Genomic DNA, 12,729 nt, shown 5'->3' with positions numbered 1-12,729 from the left:
CATCGAAGGATTATATTTTTCCTCTCCAAAACTTATCCTTACACAATCTTATTGTTAACTACTTCATATTATTTTTACTTAGACAACTGCGCAATCGACCCACAGATGGACAGAAATAGCTAAGAATCTTCTTGATAATACCATCATTCTACAACAAAAATAGAGCACGTTTAATTAAAATGGCAAAGTGGGATTAGGTTTAATCCTTACTCTATAATTAGCAATATATTCAGGTCCCACCAAATTCTTCCGTTCGTAACGAAAGAACTTGATAGGATCTTAAAGACTTATTTACAAACGGAAAGAACCTCCAGACCAATATGATTAAATTATATCATATGAAACGAACAGAGATTTTATTGACGTAATTCTAGCACGAGATTTTTAAATGTGTGCCCATATTATTATTAAATTGGGCGATGTTTTCTTAATTTATCCCTGCGTGTATGCAGTGTATAAAATATGGTTCTTTATTCATAAACTAAAATCACATTTGTCTCCCTTACGTCCAGCTTCACTGAACAGCTCCTCAGCAATGCAGTAAAGCGATATTCAAAGGGGAAACCAGAGAAAGTAGATCTGATAAAATTGTCGATAACACCTTTTTTAAAAATTTTATTTGGGACTGCGAATGCTGTAGATATTATTATCAGTGTTTTGAAGAACAAAATTTAATTTCAGCTTTTGGAAATGAGATTTGTGAATTTGTAGAGTTTTAAGTGTAACGTTTTCGTTTTAGCATCCGCAACGTACATTATTTTCCCTCCCTCAGCAATATTACTAACCCTCCTCGCTTGCTTAAGGATTATGCCATTTTACTATATACTATAGGGGAGGGTCGTTATTGGTGTCCCAGTCAGTGAATCATTAGTGAAAGGTAGTGAATTATTTCCCGATGGGATGGGGTGATTTTAATTATTTTTACCGATCACGCGCAAGCCGCTATTGGCTTTCGGGTTGGTTGGTTTTTATTGCCAGAATTTCCATGGTAAATTTGTGCAAAAAAAAAGTCAGACTATTCAAAATCTTGGCAGTCACATAACTTGGAATCTCTCTTTAAGCGGAAGCAACAGCTCCTGTAATGTCATCATATTTTGAACGTTTTCCAAGGTCCTTTATTTACAATCATATCAGTTGTAAATTTGAAGATATGTGTCCATTTGCCAAAATCAGCTTCGTTTCAAGATATGGGAATTGTCTGAATTCCTTTGCCCTCTTCTTTAAAATGTAGCACATGAACTCATATATATCACCCCTCTACGTCTGTTGCTATGTTCCAGATACTAATGCAACGAGTTTTTAGTTGTGTAAGCTCTGCTGAAATCCCTTCAGGCAAAGATAGCAAACTCTATATTAGTAATAAATAGTATTTATATACTATTAAAGAAAATTTCCTGTAATTTATTCAATGGTACTTTATTCAAACTCAGAACTCTTCTAACACAGAGTACATTAAAACTTATAATAATGAGGCATGCCAAGTGAATTCCCAACAGTTACGATTATCCACCCATAACAGATCGTCAGTTCTCCAGAGAAACTCAGCACCTTCGGGGATTGAAAAATCTGGTTTTTAGAGAGGTATACCTAATGGTTGACCAGTTTTGGAGAAGCACATTTCAGTGGATACAAGCAACTGTCAGTTAACTTTAATTACGTCTGTAAACATTTATAATGACTAAAAGGTAAAGTTTGTTCTAATGATTACAAATGTAAGCAACAGTTCAATTTGTCAAATGTTAGTTTTAATACACAAGTAGTACTGTATCAAAGACTGTTCCTCAGAGAAAAAATATTTTATATTTTTTTATCCTCCATAAATGGGGAATAAATATAATGAAGTGTAGGTAAACTTTATGAAAGACTAACCATGAATTTAATATTGAAGCATACATTTTCTAGTTGCACAATGGGCATTTTCTGTTTCTTCTGACATTCTAAGTAGACATCAAACTGATGACTGGCTCACACAAGCGCTGTATGATCCGTCACATACGAAGTGTAGTGAATAAGTAATAATAGCGCTAAAAGAGAGAAATGTCACCCTCTTTGTGTGGATTCTGAAGAAAAAAAATATGATGATAGATAGTAAACAGATGCTTCTCTTTGATTTCGCATACAGTGATGCTAATTTACTGAATAGCAATACTTATTGATAATCAGTAATTCACTTCTGTTTATTTTAAAGGTTCATAAAAGGGGGGGATTCATGTATCAAACAACTTTTACAGTCATCGCTCTGTGGCTGCATATTAATCAAAATCGTTTGTGTTGATAATTCCTATTTTTACAATGTTGGAAAGCAGCTATAACAGACACGTTTTGTTATTTTTGTTAATTAGTGTATCCTGAGAGAGCTCTGTATAACTCGCTCGCTATTTGAAATAATATTTAATAATCAGGTACAATCATGTACATGAGTAGTTAGGGAGTAACTTAATAAATAAAAATAACTAGTTATTGAAGTATAGCTAAATATGCAGAAAGTAGCTAGAGATTAAAACTAAATCAAGTTTAATTATATGAATAAATATTTTTCCAGCTGCTATATTAAAAGATTTGGAAGTTGTGGACAGCGCATCATCGTTTTATAAAAGACTGAATAGTTCAGAAAAAAAGTGCAACAATCTTGGAGTATTTGTTGAACACTGTTTGATTTAATACTTTCAGCCTGACTATTACAGTATCATATAAGAAGTGGAAGCGACAAAAGATAACAGACCTCATTTAAGCTCGGGATGCTGAGAAACTACCGATAGTGCAGTTCGCTAAAAACTCCCAAGAGCTTTTTCTTAGACACACTACTCTTCATATAGCTGCAGCATAATCGATATGGAAATTAATCCCACGTCCGACAGCTATTGAAGAAGTACCGCTAAATGTCTCATTTTGAATAGATAATTTTGTCAGTTTAATGTTTTTAATAGAGTGATGCTCATCACTGACGTCGTTCCATCTCTTCATAATCGTGTGGCTCATCATATCTCGTTGGCGGGAAGGCTCTGTTTTAAGTCGAATCAGAGACCGATATCATTTAATATATGGTGATGTATGTGGGTATATGAGAGATAGAATAAAAAATATGGGAAAGAGAATTTAAAGATAACTGGGAGGGAAAAAAGGATAAAGGATACAAAAGAAAAAGATTACATACGAGTATATATATATATATCTTTTATTTTTAAACAAATGACCAAATTTTTGGTTGTTTTTTTATTTATTTTTATTACTAAAATATTACTACGTATATTTTCTATTTACTCGTTTATTATCTACCCTCGATGGTTGAAGAGGGGTTATTATTACCGTTCTCCAACGCATGATGAAAGAGATCTCGGTTCCTTCAAGCGAGAAATTTTAAGGAACTTTATTCACAACGTGGCTGAGTTAGTTGTCTTCATGGTGTTTTAACCCCCAGCCTCCAAAAAAACATACAAATCGACCACATAATCATGCGGTTTTTACTGACACAAATAGCAGTAATGGTAAATGATTCAGGAAAGCAAGCATATATAGCATCAGCCAAGAAAAACCCTACACAGTTCACCTATCTGTACCCTCCAAGAATTTACTTAGTTTTTCCTTGAATTCATTCAAACTACCCGCTTGCACAACAGCAGTTAGAAAACTGTTCCAACAATCAACCGCCTGCTAGCTGAAGGCAAACCTCTGCACATCATTCTTTCTCCATTTGAATTATGCCTCCTCATGTGCGTGGTCTGAGCAGCAGGAAGAATCCGATCAGCATTGAGCTTGCTCAATCCAGTCAAAGCCTTAAACACCTCAATCAGATCACCTCTTAGATGCCTAGTCTCTAGACGTTGCAATTTGCAGAAATGAAGCCTTTCTGGGTAAATGGAGCTTCTCGATACTATCGAAAATAAACCGTTCTACTTCCTTTTACATCTGCAGTTTCATTATTTTCTTTTAAGAAAGTCCAAACATTCAGTTCACTATCATAGCAATCGAACCAACCTCTTTTTTCGCTTATTTCCCAAAATCATTATTGGTGTACATTTAATGAAAATTATAATCATAGCTAAAGTTTATTTTGATTTTTTCACTCCATCCGCAATGATACATTTCTGTAGATTCCAACAACCTTTTTTAGAATCTTCATGAAGTTCTTTTTCTTTCGTCTGGTTACTTGCATTAAGATACACGTAGCCCAGACAGTTATTCTACACCATTTTCAGTCAGTCATTCTGATTCCTCTCTCTCGTCTTATTCTGCCCTAGTTTCTTTTATTCTTTACCCCATTCACTCCGATGGACGAATGTCTCCCTCAATTTAACCAATCTTTTCCATCTTAATCGATTTTCCTTTTATTATCATATATTCCTAACCAGTCGCATTCCTTCCTTGAAAGAATTAGTTTCATTTCTTACATTTGTTCTGTACAGACATTACTCCTCTTATTACACGAATTTTAAATGCTATGTCATCTATTTTGACAACTTATCGAAAGATAAGTACGCATAAGGGTGAAGATAAGATACTGACAAGAGTTAATGAGGTAATTTAATCGATTTTGCCTTAACTAATTAAATATCTGGATAAAGTGGTTCTTAATTTAATTACAGTTTAATGACAAATTCTTGTGCACATGACATTTCAATTAAAGCTCTTTTCTTCTCTTTGTACTGTCCTACTAAGGTGTTGTTAATTTTCGGCATGTTGATTAATGTGGAAGTTCGCATTAAACGAAAAAGGATTATGAAAAAGAATTAAGGAACGAGTCACAAAAAGAAAGTTAGTTTTGTACGTTATAAGCTATAATAATTACCACGACATACAACTTACCGCATGGAATATCGCATTTGGCCATCACTCCTCACTCGGATAAACTTGTTTGGAACTGTGACCTTATGCAAGTAGGAACTCTTGCCGTTTAAGAAAAAAGTATCCGGCGTCCACACCCTCTGCAGAAACTTCCAGTCCATAGAAAGTATCTCCTTGTCTCTGCTGTGGAACCTCAAGCGAGTGTCAAACCACGTTTGCCGAAAGTAGCAGTCCATAGAAAATATCTGAAGAAAAGGAAAAGAAAAAAGGTGTGGAATGTTAATTGGAGTATTTTCTTATATCAAATTTCGATGAATAAAGAAATGAAAAATGTTAAGGGAATAAAATATAGCGATGGATGCTATTTAAAGAACTTTTTACAAGAAAATTAAATGCACAGTGGATATCGTGGTCGCGAAAGGCTTGTTGGATTTTTTTCTTTGTACAATAAATATTACTTATTTATTTCGATACATTTGCAGACAAATCTAATTCATAGAAAGAGCTTATGCCCTTCTCGTTTTTGAACGTTTATGGAGAATGGACTAATCTACCTGAAAAAAAATCATGCATAACTATGGAGTATATGGACGTCACTGTTACATCATCCTTAGAATCTGGTGCAGAGAGAGCTGCTTGGAAACACGAATAGTATCACAAGAAAGTTCTTGTTGACCACTTCAGATCTGCACATGAACAACCAATCAACGACAGCTCCTCTAGTGGAGCAAGCTGTCTGGATCTACCATCCTCTTCTACAGAATAGATCTACCCTACAAGTATCCTTAGGACTTGTAAAAAATTGTCTGGAAATTTCCATTTGGCCTAACAATGAAGAAATCTAAATCTTCTACCTGCCCACGAAAGGAATGTGCACAATTAAAACGTCTAAGTGATAGGCCAATACGTGCCTCCGGTGTCCAGCCAACTAAATGTAGCTCTAGCGTTTCTAGGAATAACTCTCCGACCGGCACTTTCAGATTTCTAAGGAATTATGACTATTTAGAATTTTTCAAAAAAATCACACAAAGAAAAACTCCAGATTCCTTATTAAGAGGTGACAGATCCTCTCAGCTAAACAGACCGAGCCAGACTACATACCAGTTACCAGCTGCACAAGGAGAAATAATGCATCAGAACACACACACCAGAAGACCAACTAAAGCGGCCGTCAGAGGTTCAGAACTGAACTACAAAAAATCCAAACAGTCCAAATCGAGCTATCTGCAGCAAAACATACAACAACATTACTTCTAACCAACAACGAACAGCAATGCAACAACATTCTGTTTGAAAGTAGCTCCAAGAAGACAGTTGAACCAAGAGCATGGAGAATGAAATCAGCACCTATCAACAGTAACGTTACTTCCAAGCAAGACAAGATCTTCTTCACCCAAGCAGCTCAGAATCGTGATGCAGTTATTGGCTCTAAACCTAACACACTGGGTATTAAAAAGGTGCAGCGTAGAGGAAGGAGGGCAAGGCCTTCCAGCATTTTTATAAGTCGACTGTGCCCGGAAACAACAGTAGAACCCTTCTGAAGCAGCTCAACATACCCGGTACCCCCATAAAGGTCCATACCAGGCATCCATCCTATTCCTCTTTCCGGATTAAGATCAAAAGTCCCAATATAGAAAGATATCTAAACACAGATATCTGGCCCGCAGGTCTCTTGGTAATGCCATCGTTTGGCAATCATAATGAACAGCCAGCGGTACAAGTACAAGCGATCTTGAGACCAAAGACGGGCAGTGAGCCTCTCTCTGCATAGCTAGGCAGCGAACCAGACTCTCCCTTCCAACTTACAATCATGCAAATCAATGCACAACACTAGATGCGTTGCTGATGAGATCAGGCTCATTGCAACAGAAAATTTATTTGATATTATATGCATTCAGGAAGCTTATGTCTCTAAGCATATTTATGGGCAATCTTCCAAAGTTATGGGATATCCCATGACTACAAGAATCATCCAGTCCTCTGCAACAGATCCTAAATCTGCCATCGTCATATTCAACAACAAGCTGGATATCACTGTTATCTCTGGCTTGTGTAATCAAAATTCCACCTGTATTTTAGTCTCTATATCAACTTTCTCGTTCTACTTACTGTCACTATACTGTCCGCCATCAGCAGATATTAATTTATCACAAAGATATCTAGGATAGGTGTTTGCTATTTTAAATCCCACTATTTAATAATTATGTGTCCTATGTTCGTGAATAGTTAAAATTTCCACAGCCATCACCCTCATACCCTGGCATGTCCTGGAAACATGTGATGTCCAGCTAGTGAGAACGCTGATAATCAAGCTTATCATAGCACAATATGCCTCCTCAAAAAAAATAACAATTTCACCATTCCTCAAGGCTTGGTGGAAGTGGAATGTAGAAACGAATATGACCTTTTCAATTAAAGAAGAAATGATACCAAATAAGGAAAAATGCTCAAGCGGTCAATGACCACACATCTTGCGCGAGAGCATTTTAACAGTTAAAAGTCAACAGCTATAACGGCATACGTTTTCTCCAACTACGCTAGGAAAAAATTCCGTGCAAATTTAGAACCAATCACTTTTCCAGCGAATTAGATCCAGCCCAGTGGCTAGAGTATATTACAAGATTTAACACTCCTGGGGAATACCTGAGAACTCTTCAGCTACCTGACCATTAATCACAACAAGATGTCCTGGACTTCATATCGCAATTTCTACCCCTCAATTGAGGGGTAGAAATTGACAGTTGTCATTTCTGGGACTGACAAAGTGCCACATTTATGATGAAATGTCTCAAACCGTTTATAAACCAGCCACTGCGGTCTATCTTCAGAATAATTCTGATCACAAGAACATTTCCTCAAGCCTGGTACAATCATATAGTGAAATCACATAAAAAAGCTCGAAATGTCCTGTGCCTCCTCACTTGAGGCCTATATCACCGAGTTCAATTACTCAGAATCCTGGAAAAAGCTATGCTGCCCAATTTAAAAAAATGGAGATAAGTCACCATAGATCTAATATTAAAATCGGTCACATATTACGTTTGAATCAAATGTAATATGTGATCTGCCTTCGAATAGCAGGAGGAGCTCACCATCACATGCTTAGGTATCGAAGCTATTTTTAATATCATCAGTATGCCGGAACTCCATTTCCTTCCCCATTCCTACTATCTGATCCAAGGAAGTATCCTATAGCGCCTAACATCACGTTTTCATGACAGAGTAATACAAGACAACACCCATGGACAATGTTGCTGGTATTCCCCCAAGGGGAAGTTCTGTCTGGACTATTACTTACCAAACTATAGTCACATACGCGTATAATCCAAAAATGAAAGAACCAAATAACACCATAAGTGGTATTAATCGCAGTATAGTCCAAATGTCTTCTTGCCTTCAACAATACGGTTTGTCATTAAATCTCACTAAGCTTTTTAATAAGAACCCTTAATCCGGCCAGAAGACAAATTCCTCAGTAAAATTCCAAAACAAAATCGCCAGGTCAGTTTATTTGTGTATTTTACTGAGTTAAGAAATCTGTACAAATCTCTCTCTTTTACCATCCAATAAACTATAATTTTTTTCACGTGGAAAGTGATTATTTAATTATATTTAAGGATCTAAATTTACAGATGCACCTTATAAATTTATCTTGTATTTGCAGAAAGAGTATTCTGCTGAATTTCCCCAAAGAATACCACTCTCGTTTATGCCATTTCATATTGGACCGAGAAAGTGTCAGTATTAAGGTTACTGCAAACTTTTAAATATCTCTCATAGATCAATCGGTTTCTGTATCGTAAGTTGCGGATCATAAAACATTATATTTTGTGGTTCTTAGGTAGCGTCAATTAGCTTGCACTCAATCAATCTTTTACTTCTTTAATTATTTTATCTGTAGACTAATATAGGTAAAATACTTAGTAACCAGATAATTATATTTGGGAATTCATTAGTTAAGTAATAAGCCAATAGAAGGAGAAAAGAAGAAATGCTAACGTTTAAATTGAAGGTTGATTAATGATTAAATCAATCCTCTACCCACGAATTTTTAGAATTAATAGCAATAATATTGGACATTCAGATACAAAAGGAGATAGAGAAATGAAGAAAAGAATGGCGCTTAAATCGAATGACAAAATTAAAATCGCGCTGGAAAACATTAATAATAATTTTATCATGTTTTCAAGTAACTGGTCCTTTAAGGAGATGCGCGTCTCAAATTAAAAAGATGAAGATTTTAGTGTAGCGAAATATAAAGACCGATATGCGAAATGCCTTCCACACTTAGAAGTTTATTTTTAGGTCATTTGCTACAAGAGAATTACAGGAAGAACTCACCATATCGTTTTCCGATATCGATCCGAAGCTTCGAATTTCGATGTCAGTTAATATTTCAATAGGTGAACCTGGAAGAGAAGAAATCATATCACTTCTGGGTCATCATCATTATTCAAATGCACGAATATCATTCATTCCACCACATCATAACATACAGGGCTGGCTGGATTTTTGATTTCAGGGACATGAAGCGCAAAATACACCTAAAGCTCTTTTCCATTCATTTATTTAAAATTCTTAAAATAATTTGGTTTATAAAATCCCCAAAAGACACACTAAGGAGAGGGGGGAGTTCGTTTATAAATGTTTTAGGATAAAGGTTGCTATTTGCAATTTTAAATTACTCTTTTTTTTAAGGAGAGAGAAATTGAGGAGTAGACTTGGATTTCAAGTTCTATTAAAACACACTTATTAAGTGTGTGTTTTAAGATATAGTCATTCATGCAGAGTGGTTAAATGAATAAAATCCAATAATATATTAATCCAATAATAAATTTCAGCATAGGTTTATTATACATTATTTCATTAAAAAGTTAATATATTTCTTTCGTGATAATATAAAACTGTTTTTCTCTAATTAGAAAAGGTCTGGTTTGAAATCCGGCGAGACTGAAAGTATTCCTTAACGCCCAGGTATTAAGGCATCAGGTTCCGATTCAAATCTCATAGAGGACCTGGAAACTCTTCAATCGGGACTAGTTAGCCGAACTCAAGAGGATGGAAAATGACTTATCCAATGACTTATCTCAAGTTTTTCATCTTGCACGACATGCAAATCAGCTCGTGTACACAAAGGAACTCTTCCAGGCATGATACATTACAAACCACTTGGACTGGCGCACTATGGCAAATTAATCTCTGCGGCAAAAACCCCTGCCTAACCAACTATAACCTTCCTTCGCGTATTTGTGCTTTTCATTCTATAAAAGATATAAAATCCCCATGAACGTTACCATATTGATCAGAAATAGCGTTAATACCGCTGTATTAAGTTGCATAGTAAATAAATAAATTACATAACTTTTTTTTTTGAAAGTTGCAAAGGCACATTACATTTTTGGCGATTTTTATAAGCATATATCGCTCAAATAAAAACTATAATTTATTTATTACTTTTCTGGAGCATCTCTCTCCAATTTTTCTCTGTTTTTCGATTTGTCTTTTGCTATTTTCTGGTGTCCTTTTATGTATATACATTTTATATGTTATTTGCGTTCATTTCTGGTATAATCGATCATTATTTTAAATCGGAGACTGGCAGCTTTCTTTTGAAACTAAACTAAGTGTCCTGTATTTTCCATCGTTTCTAGGCCACCATTTCCTAGTCAAAGGAGAAGTAATTGGTCACTGTTCGCTTAAATATCAGATCTGCTTAATATACTTCAATAAAAACACGAACGCTCACCAAAAGCCACAGTTCTTCCTCTTACCATACAACAACTTTCGCTCGCGACATATAAACAGCATTATTTAATTAAGACGTTGTCCATGTAAATGAGGTTCCCATTGTCATTTCTAAAACTACAATCCGTTCAGGAAGGAGCTCACAAAGTCTAGTCAAGGAAGGACAAAATAAAAACAAAAATTAGCATTTAATCTATTTTGGAGTCGTTTTGAACAAGAGATAAATTACGTTTTTCCGGGAAGGATAAAAAATCGAAATTCATAAACAGCTTGTAATGAAAATGCATATTCTTCATAGTATGAATAATTAGAATTTTATTCATTTTAAATATTATATAAATTAGTCCTCGATCTATCCCTGGACGAAAGAAGAGAGTGTGGTTAGTTCAATCGCCCTGGCTCTGGTGAAGTCTGAGTTGGTAAAGGACGAAAAGACATTCTTGTTTGTATAAATTTCATAAAATAGTTCAAACTTTTCATGTTCCACATGTTCATCTATTGCTCTTAGGTTGGAAGTAAGTTAATCCCATAAAATAAAGTTTATGCGGTATCAGCATTAAAATTCAATTAATATATATTCAATAATTTCTTTATCTATTTCATCGAATCACAATTGGATAATAAATGTATCCAAGTGTGATTCAACAGCTTATATAGCGCGTATAATTTATGCAATTCACCAAATACCGATAAGTTTCTTGGTCTGATAAGATGGACAACAATGGATGGTACTGAAATCTACACTAATGAACCAAAACATTATGACCAGGGTGTTGGACGTCCTTTGATCGTGATAACCGCTTGCACCCGACATGCCATCGACTCTAGAAAACTGCAGAAAGTTTTCTCAGATATCCTGGACCAGCTTGACAAAAGGACTTCTGTAGTTCGGCAACGGAATGCTGCGGTCCACTGCATCCGACAAATATTTGATGGGATTTAAGTTGAGGGATATTGCGGTGCGAGAGACATGAAATACTGCGACTTGATTCTAGAACCATTTCTACGTGACGCAGGCCTTGTAATACGGAGTATTGTCTCGTTGAAAGAGTCCAGTGCCATCTGGATGGCGCCTCCGTAGCCAGGTGGGAAGGAGCAGCAGTGCGTAGCACACGCTTCTTGATTAAACCGGGGTTCGAGCCCGTCACCACCAAATACGGAGGATGCGGAAAGGTTAAGGAATGACCACCGCATATCCTGGAGCAATATGGCCTTAGTTGCTAATGCTCCTAAAAACCAAATAACAACAACAACCATCTGGATGCCCTGTCACCATATAGGACAAAACTTAGTTCCAAACAATGCTGGGTGAGAATGTGTTCTATGGGGGATGAGAGGGACCCACTGATGTTCATGAAAATGTCCCACAAACCGTGACATCACCGATGCCAGACTGTTTTCGAACAACCGTGCAGTCTAGTTGCAGCTGCTTACCTGCTCGCTTTGGAATATCCACTCATCCATAGAAATAATGCAGTTGGAACCTTTATTTACCAAACGACTTCTTTCCAATCGTCTAATGACAGTATGCTACTGCAACAGGATCTAGAAAATTTAATCAAGTGGGCTGAAAAATGGCAATTGAAGTTTGACATTGACAAGTGCAAAGTACTGCATATGGGTAGCCGTAATCCCAGAGTAACGTATCAACTGTGCAGTACTATACTCAGGGTAGTGGAAAATCAAAAAGACCTGGGGGAATTGGGCAATCAGATATGCAGTTCTCTAAGGCTGCCAGGACTCATTTTGTCACTGATATATAAGAATTTTGCTAGCAAAGATAAGGAAGTGATTAAGGCAATGGTAAGGCTACATCTTGAGTACTGCATACAGGTCTGGAGGCATCATTTTAGGAAGGATGTAGAGCTGCTCTTGCCCACTGCAGGCGAAAGGGGCAGTGGGCAAGGAAGCACAGTGATGTAGATGTTGATTGCTCAAAGTGGACACATCAACAGGTCACATACTCTATAGGCTTATCAGGGTACGCCATCATCCAGCTGATGAATCCAGAACACACTGGATGATGATGTACTCGGAAACGTTTTTCTGTGTGCCTGGTTGTAATCTGTCGTTAACAGAGGTCTCGTGAGCCGTCTGTTGTGCTGTAGTGCTGTATAGCATGACCTAACCGCCGTTCACTTCTATAATCAAACAGTGGTGGTCTCCCCATCCTGGCACGTTAGGCGGTTGCGTGTCCCTCTT

General features: G+C 36.5%; 1 protein-coding gene across 1 annotated transcript in view; it reads right to left on the bottom strand.

Annotated features, from left to right (window-relative positions):
- LOC150085531 (gamma-aminobutyric acid receptor subunit alpha-6-like) overlaps positions 1-12,729 on the bottom strand; it is a 122,839-nt gene that overhangs the window by 43,197 nt on the left and 66,913 nt on the right. Inside the window, exons 3-4 of the mRNA XM_090374590.1 lie at positions 9,124-9,191; positions 4,804-5,027 (exon numbers count right to left, since the gene is read on the bottom strand). Of these exons, the coding sequence (XP_090230716.1) occupies positions 4,804-5,027; positions 9,124-9,191 (292 nt within the window). The remainder of the gene's footprint in view (positions 1-4,803; positions 5,028-9,123; positions 9,192-12,729) is intronic.

This window comes from Mastigoproctus giganteus, chromosome 5 (assembly GCF_048544385.1).
Source record: "Mastigoproctus giganteus isolate SK-2022 chromosome 5, ASM4854438v1, whole genome shotgun sequence".
Taxonomy (NCBI): Eukaryota; Metazoa; Arthropoda; class Arachnida; order Uropygi; family Thelyphonidae; genus Mastigoproctus; species Mastigoproctus giganteus.
Note: the sequence above shows the minus strand (reverse complement) of the source record. Positions and strands in the feature narration are given on the sequence as shown.